Below are 19,257 nucleotides of genomic sequence, written 5' to 3' on the forward strand. Positions count from 1 at the left end.
GCACCCATCAGCAGTCCCCGTGGGGGTGCAGCACCCACAGGTGCAGGGTGCAGGGCCAGCTCCATCACCAGAGAGCACAGCTGCGGGGAAGCGCAGGCGAGACCATCTCCCCTGCAACTGGCTATGTGCCGCCTCATTAGCTGCTCTGCTACTCCCATGAGCATTTAAAAGAACAACAGCGACAACAACAACAAAAAAAATCACATGATTCAACCTATTTTCTCAAATGAACGTTATCCAAAGCTATTGTTTGTGGCTGAAAAGGGGACTGAATGTAGCTCTGTGTCTCTGCACGCCTGGCATGGCCACGGAGAATGTCTGCTGTTTGCAGAGCTGGAGCTGGCTGCCAAGAGACAGCAGAGCCACAGAGCTGCCGGCTTCCCAGGGGAGACCCCTCTTTCAGCCCCCCCCAGCCCCAAATGCCCACAGCAACTCCAGTCCCACCATCCAACAAGCCCCTGCAGTGCATGAACACGAGAATGAACTGCAGGGTTCAAAGCACTGGGATGCCTCAGAGACGTGGCTGAGCTCAGTGTGACTGCTCTTGGGAAACAGAGGCAGGGCTTTACTTGCCAAGTCACAGCCAAGTAGATGACAAGTCCTGGACTACAACTGCCCCGTTAAAGCTGCTGTGTCCTCACATCTGTCCTTTTGCGTGTAATTTGGGAATGGTCTCACCCCTGCTCCTCCCCGCGGAGCCCGCAGCTGAGTCACAACCCTCCCATGACTGCCCAGGAACAGCAGCCTCTCATGCAGCTGAATTACCATCAGGAAAGGTTAGCAGGGAAATCTTCGCAGCTTAAATGGACAAAAGGCAAAGAAATCACACCTCGTTTCAGACACAACCAGTCTGCCATCCAGTTACAGGGAAGAGGGGAATAAAGAACTGGATACTGACAATAAAACTCCTTTACCAGGCTCTTAAGCTGCTCCCTTCCTGATAAGGCTTTGACACTGCAGAAGCATTACCAGGAAATTAAATAAAAGACGACCAGTGTCCTCATAAGCAGGACTTATCCACTCCTGGAGGAGCAGTAATGTGCTCAGCAGCAGGTAGGACATGACTTCTCTGGGCTGCGGCTCTGAACGTCCTTCCTGCAGCAGCCCTCCCCTGCTGGGCTTGGGGCATAACATGCTCATCCTGGACCAGAGCAAGAGACGAGAAAACCAGCACCCGCAGTGGTAACTCTCTCCCTAACACTGGTAATTACAGCCTGGCTGCACCCCAGAACTGCAGGAGCCATCACTTCCCTGAAGCCTGTTTTTTGTGTTTCTTCTTCCAATTGCTGGGCAGAGAAACGCGCTGAGCTGCAAATCTCTCTGCCTCGCTCCTGCAGCGGGGAACTGAGGCTATAAAACAACCCCTGGAGCTCAGCAGCTCTGTCCCATCAGCAGCACCCAATCCCTGCCCCATCCTGGGCTCAGCAGCCAGTGATCCAGGCCATGCTGCTTGGAAAACACCCGCCACCCCGCCCAGTGGGCACCGACCAGTGCTGACCCTGCCCCACTGCATGGAGCAGATGGCTGTTCATGTCCACGTCCCCACCTTGCCTAGGTCCCCCCTGCCTGGCTGCCGCCCACCCCCAGCCTGTGAGGCTGCACTGCATCACTTCGCGTCCCTGGGGACCACCATGGCACAATGCCACCAAGACACAAGGTCACTGGAAAACACAATATAAACTAAAAGCACTCGCCAGGAGAAGCCCCACTGTAGCCAGCAGCAGCCCACCATAAACATGCCCCTGTGGCAGGATGTTTGCTCCTCACCTGGTTCTTCATGGTGTCTCAACCGACACAGCATAAAGATATCCCCTCTCCTGTGACTTGGATGTTTATCTTCTGTGCTCAGAGCTCAGACACTGATCCAGTCATGCTCTGCTGCCCAAGGTAAGAGAGACATCAGCTCCGTCTGGTCACTCCCCACCACAATATGCCACCAAGGGATGTGCCTTCAGACCTCCACGTTACACAGCAGGGCTGAATCCAGAGCCCTCATTCCACCCCCAGACAGATAAAGGCACAGCAAAGAGTTCCTCCAAAAGCTGACATGAACTTTTTTAATTTCCTACTGCAATATATCTCTGCTTTCTCTGAGGACTGCTTTTCTCCCTTTGCTTTTAGTGCTGACTGGCCATCTCTTCTAGTAGGAAAAGCCATCAGAACAAACCAGTACCACCTGCCTAGGAGAAGTGATAGTCTCCATCTACCTAGGACACTCACACCATTTCCAGCTGCCTTTAAACTGGATAGCACCGGGTGGAAACACTGCAGCAGATGAAGAAGGGCTTACAGCTGAGCCCCAGGATGGGGAGCGGGTACAGAAAGGTCTTGAGCCTTCTGCAGAGGGGCACTTTGCACAGATGGTGCTGCAGGGGTGGGTGCCAGCTCTCCTCCCCCTTCCTCTGCTGGCGTGAACATCCTGAGAACAAACAGAGCCTGTGGATTCTTCTTTCCTGCTGCACAACTGTGCCTGGCTTCTCCATCTGCTGGGCTGCAGTTAGTGAACGGCTTGCAAGGCATGTGGGATCCTGAGCACGTGTGGCAGTGGCAGGAAATGCCGGGGAACGGGCCAAGAATTGTTTTTACGGGGAGCATATGGCAGCTCCAGCTTTGCACGCTGGTCTCCATCTCAGATGGAGCCTGCAGGGCTACCAGGGAGCATAGGGACCAACGGCAGGGACAAGAGCAGAGCAGGCAGAGCTGGCTGGCAAGGGATCCACTGCAATGTGCATCTCTACTCCATCAGTCCTGCACATCTGTGCCCAGCATCTGGTCACCTTGGAAGATGCCATTTGGACCACATTAACATGTCAGACAACTCCAGCAAGGGCAAACAGATGCTGTACTTCCAGACCACCATGACACTGCTCAGACACACGACACACATGGAGGTGGCGTCAGATGGCCTGGTAATGGCTGCCTTTGCTTTGCCAGCAGTTAACGGCTGGCTGAAGTGAGGAGGGCTGGACCGAGGGGTGCCAGCCTGGCTGAGGCTGACATTAAAGGCAGCAGAATGACCTAGGCACAACTGAAGTCCTTCACGGATCCAGCCTGGAGAACTGCAGCCTATGTACAGCTTTGCCGTACGGCCCAGGACTTTACCCCCTGTGCTCCAGCTTGGATATGCTGTCAATACCAGAAGCAATTTAAAATCATTAGAGCCCTCAGAAGGGTTAGCTTTACTGTTGGCGCTGGGCCTGTCCTGAGCCGGCAGCTATGCCAGGTACACTGCTGGTACAGAGGTCAGGTGCCAGACGGCAACTGCTCGAGCACAAAAATACTCTGGGCTTTCAGTGCAGGAACAAGCAAACAGCAAGCAGTGTCCCTCGGCACTGCTGGTGCTGAGCTGCTGGGCAAGCCAGCGAGTGGCCAACGGCAGCTGTAAATAATGAAGCAGCAGCCGCAGCTCTCTGCTGCTCAGCCTGCAGCTTTTTAAATGGTTCTGGCATCTCAGCTAGAGATAAACACAGGCAGAAGGGCAGGGAGGGATGGGGCCCAGGTGGAAATCTCAGGACCTCTGATACTGTGGGGATGGCAGAAAGGGATGGCAGAAAGGGATGGCAGAAAGGGATGGCAGAAAGGGATGGCAGAAAGGGATGGCAGAAAGGGATGGGGAGGGACTCAGACCCCCTGGCAGGGAGTGGGACCGGCCTGACCTGGCACTCAGAGCCACAGGAGAGCAAGAGGGACTATTCCCAAAGTAATGCTGCTTATTACCAGAAAATACAGTGTGAGCATAGTCAACAAAGACCTGCCACCCCAACCTCCAGACATGCTCAGGTTAAGAGAAGCTGTGAAAGACTGCCCTGAAACCAGCCCTGTGAGGCACGGCCGAAAGCACCACAGAGTATCTGAAGCCCAGCCTGGATCACACCTTCCACAGGCAAACACTCACAAACGTTGTCTTCCCCATCTAAGATGGGCTCTTCAGCCTGGAAGGAACAAGAGGAAGAGGGACTGTGATGGGGCCCCTAAAACCAGCCTGACATGGGGCAGGGAGCTGGCACCGCATGAGAACCGGAGGGCACCTGTGGAAGGAGGTTTAGCACATGGAAAAGGCAGGACTTTGCCATCCAAAAGCACCCCTGGTGCTTGCCGCCATAGGATGCTGGGGAGGCTGAAAATTCAACTGGGTGCGAAAAGCAACTTCCAGCTACTAAAGCCAGAAGCCTCCAAAACTCCCATGCTATAGTATGCCATATTTGGGGAGAATTTACACCAAGAAGAGTCTGATCGGGATGAGCCCTCTCCCTCAATATGCGGTGGGGCTAAGGACCTAGGCCCACCTTTCCAGCATGACGATGGGGTGAGTACCCACCTGCGTGTGTCAGGCCACTGGCACAGGCTCCCTGAGGTGCACGTGAGCGTGGCAGAGGTAGGACCCTGCTTGCAGGTGCCCAAACGTGCTGCTGGGTGCCTTCAGGAGGCAGAAGAGCTCCAGGGCAGGCGCGATGCTGCGGGGTGTTGGGTACCTATGGGAGTGAAGGGTGCTGAGGGTGAGGTTATGAAGACCTTCAGGGTGTTCACGCACGCAGCCCAGCTGTGCCCCACACACTGGGGAAGGGCTGGGTGCTGTGCAGCCTGTCTGAATGCCCCCAAAAGACAGCAGTTGCCTCAATTGTGGGGGTTTCCATGCTGTTACAGACACCACTCTCCTATAAATGTGAATTGGTTTTTGCCGGGGGCTCCCACTGTTTTCTCCTCCAATTTTCCCTGATGATTTTTGGCAGTTTAAGGCATTTTTGTACTCCCCAGCTGGAAAAGCTACCTTGTCAAGAAGAATCATAGATCATAGCATCATTTAGGTTGGAAAAGACCTTTAAGATCAAGTCCAGCCATTAACACCAGATTGCCATGTCCATCACTAAGCACCCTAAGCACCGCATCTGCACATTTTGTAAACACCTCCAGGGATGGTGACTCCACCACCTCCCTGGGCAGCCTGTCCCAATGCTTGACAACCCTTTCAGTGAAGACATTTTTCCTTCTACCCAATCTAACCCCCCCCCGGTGCAACTCGAGGTCGTTTCCTCTTGTCCTGTCGCTCGTTACCTGGGGGAACAGACCGACCCCCCTGCCTACAGCCCCTGCCAGGGAGCTGCAGAGAGCGGTCAGGGCCCCCCTGAGCCGCCTCCTCTCCAGACCAGCCCCCCCAGTCCCCTCAGCCGCCCCCCATCAGCCTCGTGCCCCAGCCCCTGCCCCAGCCCCTGCCCGGCTCTGGACACGCTCCAGCCCCTCCACGTCCCCCTGGCAGTGAGGGGCCCAAAGCTGAACACAGGATTCGAGGGGCGGCCGCACCAGGGCCCAGCACAGGGGGACGGGCACTGCCCTGGCCCTGCTGGCCACACTGCTCCTGACACCAGCCAGGCTGCTGCTGGCCCCCGTGGCCACCTGGGCACAGGGCTGGCTCCTGCCCAGCCGGCCCAGCCAGCCCCCCCAGCCCCTTTCCCGCCGGGCACCTTCCCAGCCCCCTGCCCCAGCCTGCAGCGCTGCCTGGGGCTGCTGTGCCCCACGGGCAGGGCCCGGCACGGAGCCGGGTTGAACCTCACACAGCCGGCCTGGGCCCCTCGCCCGGCCTGCCCAGACCCCCTGCAGGGCCTCCTGCCCCCCCGCAGGTCAAAGCAAAATCCTTCAGCAACAGGATGAGGCCCAGAAGGCTCACGCTTCTGCCTTACCCAGCAGCAGGCAGGGGAGCCGCTATCCTGGGGCTGCAGGCAAAACTGAGCTGGGCTGCAGACCCTGGGCTGGAGGGGGACATGGGATAGGCAGGGCTTCCCTTGCAAGGCTCTAAAAAATCTGCCTGCAGTGAGAGAGGGATGGCGAGAGGAAACGCTGTCTCCTCTCTAGTGTGTTAAGCACATGCCCTGAGCATGGGCTGCAAAGTCACACCACAGGACAATATTTTTAGGGTATCTTTATTTCCCTTCGGTGATGCCCAAGTGGCTGGACATTAATCTAGGGCTTGGGAGAAACTGTTTTCCAGCCCCTGCTCTTCTACTGTCCGCTGCAGTAACCGCAGGCACGTTACCTTGGTCCTCTCCTCTGTGGCGCTCCACTGGTGTCAGCGGGCAGGAGCCCCCTCACCCCACCAGGGCAGGGCTGGGGAAGACGTTACAGACTCGGAGGAATTTTTATCTCTGCCAGGTCCATAGGAATACAGTAAACAGACAGTCAACAGCCGGCTAAAATGAGATGAACACATAAGAGGATTAATCAGAGATAAGGAGTGATGGAATAAAATTTGCAGCACTTTTCTCCCTTATTTGTGTGACACTTCAGCTGCGTGGCAGGGGCTTGGAGTGACAGCAATTCCCCACCACAGCCTGGCCACTCTGCCGCTCCGTTACTGCTGCTGATCGAACCACCCAGCTCCTGTGTTCCCCGATTTTAATCCAGGGACCTTGTATTAACTTTGTTTTCTGGTGGTGCTGGAAAAAAACATTCTTTGCTCCACAGGGAGGCGGGGGCTTACACCAGGTGATGGGTGCCAGCCCCAGGTGCTCCTGCTGCTCTCATGCTGGTACAGGCAGCTTGAACCCAACCCAAGCCTTTCCTGCAAGAGACCTGAAATGCACAGTGTGTCCCCAGAGCCTCATGCTCTTTGGGGACAGGCTCTGGCTGCTGCATGGCGTGGCAGCTCCTCTCCAGAGGCGAGGCAGCAGGAGCATGGCTCCCTCCATGCCTGCCTGAACAGCAGGTGAGGGACACTGTAGCTGCCCACCTTGCTCCGAAGGACTTTCAGGAGGAGAAATATATTGCTGCACACAAAGTCCAGAGGAGAGTTAAATAAAGGAGGGAGAGTAACAGATCCTTTACATCCCATTAGTGAGAGGGCACAGTCTGCATCCCCTCCCAGTCAGTGGTGAGGAAGATTCAGAGAGGCTGTCAGCCCCTCTCCCCCAGAGCCACAATAAGAGGCTTGAAAATCCAATCAAGCACTTTCCTTTGGGCCCTCATGAATCCCAGGACTTTCACTCTGGATTTACAGAGAGCAATTTGCTCAGCTGATGACTTGCTGGAGGTTTTCAGGACTGCTATCTCCACCCAGCGCACAGCAAAGCAGAGTGGGGAAGGGGCCTGGGGGAAGGGATGCCAATGAAGGAGGCAGGACCACAGAAGTGACAGCAACATCCTCAGCCCAGACAGCTGTGGGACAGCCCCCGTGTGCAGAAGGAGCGTGAGCTGGACTCAGTGAACTCATCTAGCACCTCCCAATGTGGTCCAGTGACCCACAGCTCAGCCCTACCAGCCTGTCCAGGGCCAGAGCTCTACTTGGCATAGAGGTGGCAAATCCTGGAGCATTTCTGGCAGCACAACGTTGGCCAGAAGGTCCCCCAGGACACAATAGAGCTGGCCCACAAGCCTGCCTGCGTGGCAGCAGGGACTCTCACCAAGCCCCTGATACTGTCACCAGCCTCGACTAGACTACACAGGAACCTGCTCATGGGAGATGACAAACACAGCATCACTGCGTCCCCCTCCACCCCTGTCTTTTCTGGGACCCCTTTCCAAGCTCTAAGGCTCAGTAAAGCTCTTGAGCTGATGCCAGATAACAACAAAAACCATTAAAAAAACCAAACAAACAAACAGCAAAGCAGCAGAGAGAGCCTTTGAATGCAATGCTTTCAGCCTGGGGCTGCCGCCTTTCTAGCACAGAGGCTTAATTTATACATCTTTATAATCTCTTTATAACCTGCTCTGAGCTCTGCTGCCTGTGCCAGCATGCTCCCGGGGGTGCAGGGTGAGGAGGGGACTCCGCAAGCTGCAGCGAGCGGGCTTCCGAGTGCTGCACACTTCTAGGTAGGCAGGCCTATATTTAGAGGCACACCCACCCACACATAACTCTCTTTTCTACACGTGTGTGTACAAACGTTGCACCAAACCAGCAGCCTCGGGAGACGGCGTCTCTGTTTGTTGACAAGAGGCACGTGCGTCTCACCAGCCGCACGCCTTCTCGCTCACAAGTCATCTGAAGGCCCTTGCCTGGGGAAATGGCACGAGCATGGGGATGTGAAGCTGCTCCTGCAGCAGCATGACCTGACACGCGTGCCCCAGGGTCCCTGTGGGATGCATGCAAGCACGCTTCCCCATGAGATGCAGGCAGCTGGAGTCCCAGTGGGATGAACGCACCTGGGGTTCTCATAGGATGCATGCATGCATGTATGGTCCCCAGTGGGATGCCAGCACCTGGGGTCCCTGTGGGATGCAGGCATGCACAGTTTCCCATAGGACACAGACAGGGGTGCTGGGAACACCAAAGGGACCTTCTTTCTACCAGGCCAAATGCCACCCAAGAGCTACCACCTGCTGATGGCACAAATCCCTGCTGGTCACCCACCATGCTGCTTGCCCACTGGCACACAGGCCCCACGCTCTGCCAGGGCTCCCAGGCAGCACCCAAGGTCACACTCACCTGGCTGTTGCGGAAGAAGGAGCACAGATGCCAGTGCAGCCTTTTGGTTCCCAGTGTACCAGATGGGACCAAATTACCACCAAGGCCGAGATGCTCATTACCCACATGCTGAGCGGGTGCCCCCCACTGCCAGCGGCTTGGCTCTTCCCGTGCCAGTCGGTGATGCTCTGCAGGGCCACTGCGCTCCACATGCACAATAGCATTTGGAAAGCATTGGTAATGGCAAAAAACCACCCCAACAGGTTTCTAAACCACACTAAACTATTTATAAATCAGCGATGTAGTGAGTTTGCCTCCCCTGCCAGTTGAGGGGAAGAACAGCTCAGGCTGCTGCTGGCAGGTGAGCAGCGATGACCTCAAACAGAGCCGGCATGCCAGCCATGTCCCACGTGTGGCTCCCGATAAGAGATGCCAGTGTGGCTGCTGCTGAAGGTATGGTAATGCTCGCAGGCATCTATGCACCAAGCTACATAGCAGCAGACCTCAGCAGTCCTGCTGCATAAGAATCTGATGATTTTCTGAGTTCCTGCTGTAGTAATTAGTTTGATCAGCCCATGCAAATCAGTTTCTATTTGAAACCAGCCTTATTTAATAGGATCTGCTCAGTATTTGCCTCCTGAAGTTTTCACACAGATCAATCTTCCTCATTTCAGGTGTGAAAAGCAGCTGGGGCAGGGAATGGTTTCACCTGCCCTGGCACAACACCCAGCTCAGCACTCGCCAGCAATTTCTTGTCTTCATTTCTCACACGTGACTTGACGTTGTTTCCAGAAACAAAGGAGCTTAGGCTCTGAAAACCCATCTCCTCTGGCAATGGATTGTGTTGTTAGATCATTCCAGTCATTTAGAGGAGCATTCAGATAACCAAATTTACACAATTTAGCCCTTGGTGTCAGTGGGTTCAGAAGAAGAGCCCCTCCACCGTGGCCTATTTTGAGTATGCAAATCAACCGCACACAAGGAGATTCATTTTGTAAAGTGCAAGCTGGAAAAGCAATGCCAGTTCTCATCCGTTTCCGTCTGACATTTTATCTAATAGGCTATTCATTTGCCCCAGCATCCCTAGCAGCAGTCACAAGCACCTCTTAAACCTCTGAAGTCCCAACACCTCGGTGGGATTTAACCCCTCTGATCCCCCTGGAAGCACTTGTTCTCTGCCTGGCAGTTAATGAGCCCTCCAGGCAGGGGTTCCCCTGGCAGCTGTGTCCTGGAGGAGGCTGATCCCATTAGCAGTGGTGAAGCTGTTACAGCAACCTGCCCGCGCTGCTCAATGCCACATCCCCGGCGCTGGCTCCAGGAGCCCTTGGACACAGCACCAGTATCTTCCAGCACTGACTGATAACTCCAAATGGACAGAGAACCCCCAAACCTCATCCCATAGGCCTGATCCTTCCAGGGATGCAGAAGCCTGAACCCTCTTTGAGCTGCTGGGGCAGGGGTCCCCCGAACTCTTTAGGGAGCCTGGGCTGGAGCCCAAGCCAACGCGTGCTGACTGGGTTTGTGCTGCACAGACCTCCCCCAGCCCCATGGGCCCTGGACCCTGGTTTTGGCGCACTGTACCCCGAGATACGCACAAGTGAGTGAAACCCCTTGGGGACACACACAGGTCTGCTCCAAGCCCCTGCCCAGGGTCCAGGACCCCTCTTGCTGTTTGTGCTGCTTGGGCTTGTCCTGCTTCCTCCTACCTCTCTTCTGTTCATCTCCAGAGCCCTGACCCAGTGCTCCCAGCTGATCTGCAGAGGCTTTAGCTCACTGTCCACCAGGCGGGACTCCACATCTCAGCCCCAGCCAAGGCAGATACAGAGAGCGGGTATCAGAGGCTGTGCTCCCAGTGCTCCCAAACCAGGCTCATGCAGGGCAGATGCTAAGCTTAAATGAGCTTTGCTGAGGGGAAAAACCTCAGCAGGTTTTATATAACCGTAAGAGTGCCTCAGCCTTGCAGAGAAGGGGACAGCAGGGAGGGAGGCGGGCAGCAGGGCAAGACCCTTCCTCTGGGAAGGGAGAGTGGTTTGAAGCAGCCAGCCGCCCTCCGAGACCACAACCGGCACGGCTCTCCCCACCAGCTGCACTACTCTCCTCTTTTTTTGTTTCCCCCTCTCCTTTTCTCCAATTTATCTTTCTGACATATTCAATGATGCTCCTGCAGACTGAAAACAATAGAGATAAGAGTTTCAGCCACGGCAATTTTGGAGTTGAATCAAAGCTAAAATAACCTAGGCACAGAGCAGCTGAGAAAAGAAAACTCGGCGAGGGGGGACAGAGCAGTGCAGGTGCTCTGTGCCCCTCCGCAGCTCTGACAGCCTGGCTGGCTGGCATGGGGGACAGCAAGTCCCACCACCTTGGAGCTCAGTGTGTCTCAATCTCCTCTCCTTGTCTACCATCCCCTTCTGGCCCTGGCGGCATCATTTCTCCCCTCCCATGGATGCAAGCCCTCACCCCAGTGCAAAGCCAACCCTTGCAGCTGCAGCGGAGTATGTACCTGCTTGCCCGGCGTGCCGGCTCCATGCCTTGCATAGCAAGCACCAGCTTTTGTTTTCCTGACCTTATAGCCCTGCAGAGCAACCCAAATCTTCCAGGCAGGGATTTTTTCCCCCCTACAGATGCTACTTTGCTGTTATGTGAAGGAGCTGTGAGGGAGGGATGAACACACAGACAGGTGGGGAGAGGTGGATGAGCTGATTTCTGCTGAGTGAGTATTGTAACTAGGACCAAGACACAATCCTCAGCATGACTCAGCCTGGAAACACATGCTGCTTCCCAGCTCCACCACAGGGACTGGTGCATCCTCATCACTCAGCCACCAGGCCACAAGAGAATGGCCCACAGCTGTCACCCCAGCACCCATCCCAAATGCATTTCATGGTCAGGACAGGTAGAGCCAGGCAGCTCCTGAGATGTGGACAGGCTGTGCATGCTGAAAGGCAGTTGGGCAAAACAAGGGTTGATGGTCTGCAGGACGAGCTGTGCGTTGCTGACACATTGCTCAGTCTCTCACAGACCTCCTGAAAGCAGCTGTCAGAGCCTGTCTTGTTCCAGCTCCCTGCCTCTCCAGACATGCCAGTAATTCTGCTTTACCGGGCATGTTCCCAGTTTGATTCTGAGAGTGAAAGGGTTTGAACCCACCGGCAGCCTCACTGCTCTTGGAGAGCACCCTGTGGAGCCGAGAAATGGAAGGCAATGGGACCACAAGCATCCCTCCAGGCTGGTCCATGATGGCACCTCATGCCCCTGAGCTCTTGCCAGGGGGACAGTGTACAGGACACCACTCACATCCTGGGTCAAGTTCAGGAGACTGGGGAACACAGCAATATGTCCTTTTGCTCCTGCATTTTACGGGTGAAACTCTACATCCAGTTCCAGGGTTAACTGTGGGGGAGGGCAGGAGTTGCCTCAAGTGTTTTCTCTGAGTGAGCCTCAAGTGAGCATCTCTAGCCCCTTCCTTCTTAAAGCAGCGCCCTGAGCCTGGCAGGGGTGAGTGGCTACCCCAGCCCTAAGGAGCCAATACCATCCCCACCTGCTCCCCAGGCAGGGCATCGGGAGCACTGTATGCTGTGGCAGCCATGGCTCGCTCCAGGGGATGCAGAACCCCTTGCTGGGGCTGGGCAGGGGTGAGCCCCGGAGCAGGGCACGGCAACGCTTGGCTCCTGCCAGAGCCCTGAATCTTCTAAGGGAGGTGCTTGGCATCTCCTTGGACCAGCGGGATGTTAAACCTCACCTCCTCTCCATCCTCCCCCCAGCCAGCTCCATCTCTCTGGAGGATAAAGCCCAGTGCCAATTAATGTGGGGCTGAACATCTTCCTGAAGACATGAAAATAAAACCACAGCCCTTCTCATTCCTTAAACACTGGGGGAAAGAGTTACCCATGATGCCTGTTCACGATAAATGCTGTAGTGCGGAAGCCAAAGAGTGACAGCTCTGAAGATGGCACGTCAGCTCCGGCTGTCCCGGGAGGACCTGTCAAACTGCTACACAGCATTAGCTGCAACACATTACCGCACAGCGCCCTGCAACCTGCGCTGGCACGGGGCTGTGCACCCCTGCTGTGCCACAGCACCCAGAGCCGCCAACATGGGGGAGTGCTGCCTCCCCTCCATTACCTCTCCGGGCAGCCCCCTAGCCAAGGGGTGCTGGCCACCACTTTTGCCACCTGGCCCCTTGCATCACTTCTCCTGCAGCAGTATGCCCACAGTCTGCTGCCCACAGGCTTTGTAGACCATGATGGGCTGAGGGGATCAGGCTGAAACAAGCAACTGGCTGCCACCTGGAGCTGGGGCTGGCATGGGGGGCAGGGGGCTAGGCTTATGTGTACGGCAAGGAGAGTGACGGACGTCCCATGTGATGGCCCTGGGCCACCTCACACCCACACTGCAACAGCCCTCCAGGAACACATCCCCAGTGAAGAAAGTGGTGGTGGCACAGACAGCTCAGGATGGGGCAAGATACCTCCCCAGGCTAAGTCCCCTGGGATGCAGCCCGGCTCCCCATCCCCATCCCCTCCCTCGCCACACGCTACCTGCCCCTGTCAGCGCCCTCAAGCAGCTACAGCGTGAAGTAAACAGATCTGCCTACAGCACCGCTGCTTTACTTTCACCAAGGGGAACTGAAACAAACCCATTTTGGTGGAACCGGCTGCCGGGCAGTGGCCAAGCCTCGGGGGAGGTGGCACAGCCCAGGACAGCAACAGTGGCTCCCTAAACCACCAGGCCCGTTCACACCAGCCGAGTTAGCATCCGAAGGGCTTTGCAGAGCCAGTATCTAAGCTGCTCCTCATCTGCAAGCAAAACCACTGCCCGTGGTCTCCACAGCTGTCACCTTGGCACTTTTGGTGAATGACAATTTGTAGCTGCTGGCGGGAATACATCAGATGACTTCGTCTGTCCTGAGTCAGAAGAAGCAGGAGAGCTGAAGCTTGGCCTTGGGAGCTCACCGCCCCTTTCTCTGCCTGCCCAGATTGATGCTTTGAGGCAGTGACCAGCTCCGGGCAGCTAAGGCCAGGGTTAAGCATCCCTGGCTGTTTGTGCACCAGCTGGGCTGTGAACAGCACAAAGGGCAGCTGCAGTCCCACAAGGCCAGGCCAGGAACGTCTCTCCCTGACACTCCTAGTTTGGCCGAGAGCACCAAAATCACTTCCCAGAGGCGTGGACAAGGAGCCATCAGCCCCTGCTGCCTCCTCAGCGAGCTCCAGGCACAGCTTCTCCCATTTCCTACTTCACTGTCCAGATTAAATTCCTCCTGCTAGCCTATAAAAAAGGTAATCAAAATAAAAACAACAACAAACGCTCTCAGCTGATGAGCCGGTTGGTTCTTAATACCTCCTGGCTGCCAGCAGCTTATTGTCATGGGGAGACAGGAGCTACAAGCTCTGTACTGGGGCTAGGATGGACATCCATCTGGGAAAGCTGGGGGGCTCCCGGGGCAAGGAATGGGAAGAGACAGGTTGGGAGTTCAGCTCCAGCCCCAGGGTTCAGGAATGACTGCAGCAGTAGCCAAGCTCTCACCAGAGGGCAATGTTTTTCATAATAGCCCTACTCAGTGAAGCATGAAGGATGGAAGGCCACCAGGATGGGTGGAAGGAAGGCCACCAACCCAAAGGGCACCCTGGGAGAAGGTCAGTCACAGCTCCCCATACTCTTCCAACTCAGAAAGCCACCTGCCAGGCAGAGGTGGCCTGGGAGCGAGGCGCATGCAAGACCTCAGGAAAGAGGAGCTGGGCTCCAGGCCCACCACCTTGGTGCTAAATCCACACAAAACAGCCTCCCACCGGCCTGTTAACAGGCTCTCTGCAAGCATGGGAAGGGGTTGCAATGAGGTTAGAGGGGAGCAGGCAGTTTGCCTGGCTCCAGGGGAAGGTGGCTAGCACAAACCTCACCTTGCTGAACATGCTGGGATGCTCTGGGACTCTTGGCATTCAGCCAGCCAGCTCCTCCGAGCCACAGGAGCAGGGAGCCTCCGGTCACGCCTGACCACAGGAGGTGCAGGGAGCCGCACAGGTGCCGGGGAGCAAGGAGAGCTCATGGGCTTCCCCTGCTTGTGCTCAACCACAAAACCCATTATTCCTTGTTGCAGTTAACAAGGAGAGAAAAAGCCCTCTGATCGAAAGCATCTGCAAATCCTGGAGCCAGCGCCCACGACAGAGGAAGGAGAAGCAGATCTCCTGGAGGCATGGCTCCCTGCCAGCCTGTTGCACACTGGGGATGGACTACGCAGCAGTGCTTTTGGTAATGACAGGTGGCATCACAAATTTGCAGGACAGAGATGCTCCCAAGTCCTTGGCCACCTTCTTACAGGCCCACCAGTGCTGCTGCTGCAGATGTAGTGGTCAAGGTATACCAGAGGCTACAGGCAGTAAGAGGCTCAGGGTCTAGGGGCAGTTTCCAAATAACGCCCGAGGCACAGACTCAGCATTACTGACTGAGAGATGCTCCCCAGTCTCCTCGGAGCTGTGGCTGGGGGCATCACTTACACCCTGTGCAGGACTAGGAGATCAGAGACCTATCTAGACCAGCTCCTTCAAGGACAAACAGGAGCAGGGCTCTGCAGCCAAATCACACAGGGGCTGGGGGAGACTCACAGGTGATATACTTGGCCTTTGCTCTTCACATCAAGCAGAGCAATCCCTGGGGAAGCAGCCTGTGCTGAAGCTTGGGTAACAAACTGCCATCTTGTCAGCAGAGGAGCCTGCAGGAGCTCTGGTTAGCACACGTGAAGTTCAAGCCATTTCCACAAGGACCTTCTGTTGAACAGAAGTGCCAGGTGAAGGAGCATTTGTTGAGGTGCTGTCATCTCAAACAGGCCTGGGAGACAGACCTTCCCCACGTGCCACGGGCTCTCCAGCTGGATGCCAGCATGATTCCTCCTGACCACACAACCCAGCCTCGCTTTATTTATTGGTCCTTTATACCCACACACAGTGGCTCACACATGCCAGCATCCCTGCTGATGCCTCATTTGCAAGAATATTGCTGGGGGCAGGTAAACACAGGCGAGTTATTAGCGTCAGTGTTAGCAGAGACTATCTAACTTGGATCTCATCCTGAGTGAACATGTAGCAAGGGAAGGCATTGCCATAAAGAGATCTCCTCTGAAGAGCTGAGACAAAGCAAACCCCGGCATCCTCCTGTTACAGAGCCAAGGGATGGGAGCTGACACCAGAGCATCCAGCTTCCCTCACACAGCCACAAGTTCTTTCTCCCTCCCTGGAGGAACCCACAGCTCTGGGATGGCCAACTCTGGGGAACACTCCCTTTCCCTTCCCCAGCTCAGGCCTGGGTTCCTTCTGGGATTAGAGGATCTTGACTGAGGAAAGCACTTAAAAAAAAATAAATCAGGATTTTATTGCTGTTAAGCATTAGTGAGGCACATGCTGTACTGTGTTGGCTGCGATTGTACAGACCCCCAGGTTGATGACAACAGCTAGCAAGGTGGGGATGCTGCTTGCAAGATCTCTTCTCTGTGTCCCCACCCCAGGTAGGACCAGGTATCTAATGCCTTCTCAGAAGTGTCTCTCTAATCAGCAGGGTTACAGCAGGAGCAGACCCAGGGCTCTTCTGCTTGAGTTCTCTGTACAACCAGTGAAAAGAGGAGTCTCACGAGAGCTGCACGGAGGTGACACGGCAGCAGCCAGGAGGAGAATTAGCAGCTGCTCCACGCACGGAATACAATTCCCATTAAAGGGAGGAAAGAAAAAACAGCAAAGCACAAAAAACCAACTGAGCATCTAACCACTTCAAAGCATCCTCTGTCTAACCTGAAGAAAGGATGCTCTGCCAGCGAGAGCCCACAGCCTGGGAGATGCTTCCACTGCAGCCTCCCTCCACTCCGCATCCCATCACCCACCCTGCTCCTGAGATGGTAACAATCTGCTTCCCAGGGGGGCTTGCAGAAACCTCCATGGAATCTCTGAGGCAAGGTGTTGGGTGCAAATACAATAAAAAAAACTCACGTGGGAGGTATCACCTGCCTCTCCCTGGAAGGAATCAAAGCGGGGGGTTTACAGGGTGTGGGGGGAACGCTGCCGCAGTGTCCCAGCACCCCAGGCTCACCTGGCCCCGTGTTTGGCTGCCTGGGGATGGGGGGACCTCTGCCAAAGCCGGATGCTGAGGCCAGGTGGGAGCTGCCAGGAGGAGGCCATGGATTGCACCGCAGCCAAGCCCCTGTGTCCCACGCAGCCAGCCCCTGCCACCAGAGCACTTCTGCAGGGAGAAGGACCAGGAGAGGGGCCATGAGGGGCTGTTAACCAGGCATCCTGCTAATGGGAAAGGGAATTAAAGGCTTCCCAGAGAGACCAGCACTGGCATCCGGATTTAGGAGCACTGCTCCTTGGAGACTGCAAAGACAATGTAAACTCCTGGGGGATTAAACCTGAAGAGGATATCAAACTAGCAGGGAGGGAGGAGAGGCCAGCACCGCAGGAGGGACAGCAATTACAGAATTACCTGCCAGCCTTCAGGAGGATAAATGACATGAGATTTTATACAGATAAACCGAGAGTTATTACAGCCAGGGAGAGGTGCTGGGGCAGCAGCAGCCTCTGCTATCTGTCTGATAGCAGCACAGAAGCAAGGCCTGGAGGGTAAAGCAGGAGATAAAGAGGAGCTGAGGTTGCACGGCAGAGCCACACTGGGAGCGCTGCTGGTGCAGGGGAGCAGGGACAGACGCAGCACCCTGCTCCTGCCCGGGGGGGTGGGGGGGTGGCACAGCTCAGCAGGCACTGAGATGGGTGCTGTGAGAAACCTCAGCCCCTGCTTAGCAGTCAGGTCAGGCAGCACCAACACTGCCTGGGTGCCTGGAAGAGGAGGTGCTGTTTTTCCTCTTGCGGTCAGAGAGCGCAGGGATGGTTTAACCTCTGCACTGCAGGCCAGGCTGGTTTCTGTGTGGCCGCTCGTCCCAGACCCACAGGCATCCCAGGACCTGCAGACAGCACACATGGGCTTTGCAACAGCAAGACACAGAAATAATTCAAGACCAGAACAGGCTCTGTTTCCCCACGCTTAATGGGTAGCAAACCTAAGAGCCAGCTTGCAAGCCTGCAGAGAGCTGGCTGCCAGCCTCTCTTCTCTGGGGCTGTGGATGGCTGAGCCCTTGGAGCTGGGCATTTCCCTTGCTCACCGCCACATCCCAGCCAGCAAGCAGTCACCTCCTCACGGCCTTTCCAACCTTTGCTAATGCTGGGCAAGACCAGGCTTTACTGCTTTCTGCTCCAACACAGGCTGCTGGGTTTGCCACCCCAGGCACAGGGGTCTTGCCCCCCAGCCAGCCACTTCCCGGCTCTCCTTGACAGGAGGGCGAGCGTGCATGCCCTGCCCTGGCCCTGGGACCAGGACCCCCGGGTTCCCTGTTCCACTGTTGCCGTTCAGAGACATCTCCTCAGTCTCTTGGAAACGCTGCCGCGTGGGAGCCGCCACTCGGGGAGTGAGTCACGCTGCCAGGCGGGCGAGGGCGGCACGCAGGCATGCCAGGCACCGGCCACCGCTTGCCCCCCAAGACCCCAGCTCCCCTGAGTGCTGCGCCATGATGGCACGGGGCAGAAAGCCAGGGTGTCCCCATGGAGCAGCATCTCCCGCTGGGTGACAGCTCCACACCTCCCGTCCTGCTCCGCTGCTCCTGTAGCTGCTAAAGCACTGAAAAGCATTTTCCAGCAGCTGCTTTTCCATGCCATGGCATCAGGGAGAGAGGGAGCAGCCACGGGAAGGCAGCTCCTGCAGAGACAGACACTGTGTCCCACTGCGTGGAGGCATGTGGTGTGAGAAAATCCACACACACACACACCCCCAGCTCAGAGGCTCCGGGGCTAAGGGGAAACTGAGGCACGGGGTGAGGAGGGGACTGGCAGCAGGAGGTCACTGATGGTGCAGAAGCCCATGGGCAAAAGGCTCCCCTGAGCCTCCCTGCCCCAGATGAGATGTCCCCTGAGCAGCAGGGCAGCTGGCCAGACACCCCTCCTTGGGGACAACCTCCTCACAAGCTCCCCAAAAACCGATGGGATGACAAGCACCTGTGCTGAAAGGGAGCAATTACCACAAACTACAGATTATGCAAATACCTTGGTTACCAAAACGATGCTCCCTGAATGCTGAGTAGGAAAGAAAAGAGCAGCAGAGAACGAAAATTTGTTTAGCCAAGAGCTGCATCACATCTCTTCAAAGTGCCAAGAGGCGGAGAGGGACCTCTGTGGGCAGAGGGGCTTTAAGAGACCACCGCAGCCACGGTCAGTGGTCATACCAGGGGCACAGATGCCCCTTAGCGTTTCCCCTTCCTCCCAAAGCACTTCAGAGCCGTTACTATCGCTCCCTTGGAAGAACAAGAAAACTGAGGCACAGAAGGAGACGGCACCTGGCCAGTGAGACCCAGCATATGGAGACAGGGAAGAGGTTGAGGTGCAGCTGCCAGGATGCCCCAAGCAGTACAAGGAGCGGGACACCCTGCTGCTTCCCATTCCCCACCAGTGCTCCTGGGCAGCTGGTGTTCGCTGCTGTGGTGTGATGGGTTGGACTTGCTAGAGTCAGCTTTGTGTGGAGTGAAGGTGTTGAGAGAGACAAAGAGCACATGGCTGGAGAAAAAAACCATGAGGGCGGCTATCTGGGATGGGTTGGGATGGAACCAGCCACCATAGCAAGGAGGAGCCTGGTTAGGGGAGGGCTAAGGGGGTGTCCTGTGAGTCTTGATTCAACAGGCAGGGGCTGCGCTGCCTCAGCACACGCTCCCTGGCACGCAGGCAATGGTGTTCTCCAGGCGTGACGTTACCGATTCAAGAGGAGCGGGGCTCAGCATGCCACCCGCTGCTGCACAGCCCTGGCCAGGCCGTGCTCCTCTGCTCTGGGTTTTTTCCAGCCTCATTTGCTGC

At 56.1% G+C, this 19,257-nt stretch overlaps 1 protein-coding gene across 2 annotated transcripts in view; it reads right to left on the reverse strand.

The window, feature by feature from the left end:
• Positions 1-19,257, reverse strand: part of FRMPD3 (FERM and PDZ domain containing 3) — a 64,709-nt gene that overhangs the window by 33,790 nt on the left and 11,662 nt on the right. Inside the window, exons 2-3 of one of the 2 annotated variants that reach the window (XM_056360082.1) lie at positions 6,029-6,182; positions 4,319-4,472 (exon numbers count right to left, since the gene is read on the reverse strand). Coding sequence is in view for 1 of the 2 variants with exons in the window: in XM_056360081.1 (XP_056216056.1) it covers positions 1,768-1,779 (12 nt within the window). In the remaining variant the exon portion in view is untranslated. Of the gene's footprint in view, positions 1-1,767; positions 3,528-4,318; positions 4,473-6,028; positions 6,183-19,257 lie in introns of those variants that run through there. The other variant, XM_056360081.1, reaches the window with a different exon arrangement.

Source organism: Falco biarmicus, chromosome 14, assembly GCF_023638135.1.
Source record: "Falco biarmicus isolate bFalBia1 chromosome 14, bFalBia1.pri, whole genome shotgun sequence".
Classification (NCBI taxonomy): Eukaryota; Metazoa; Chordata; class Aves; order Falconiformes; family Falconidae; genus Falco; species Falco biarmicus.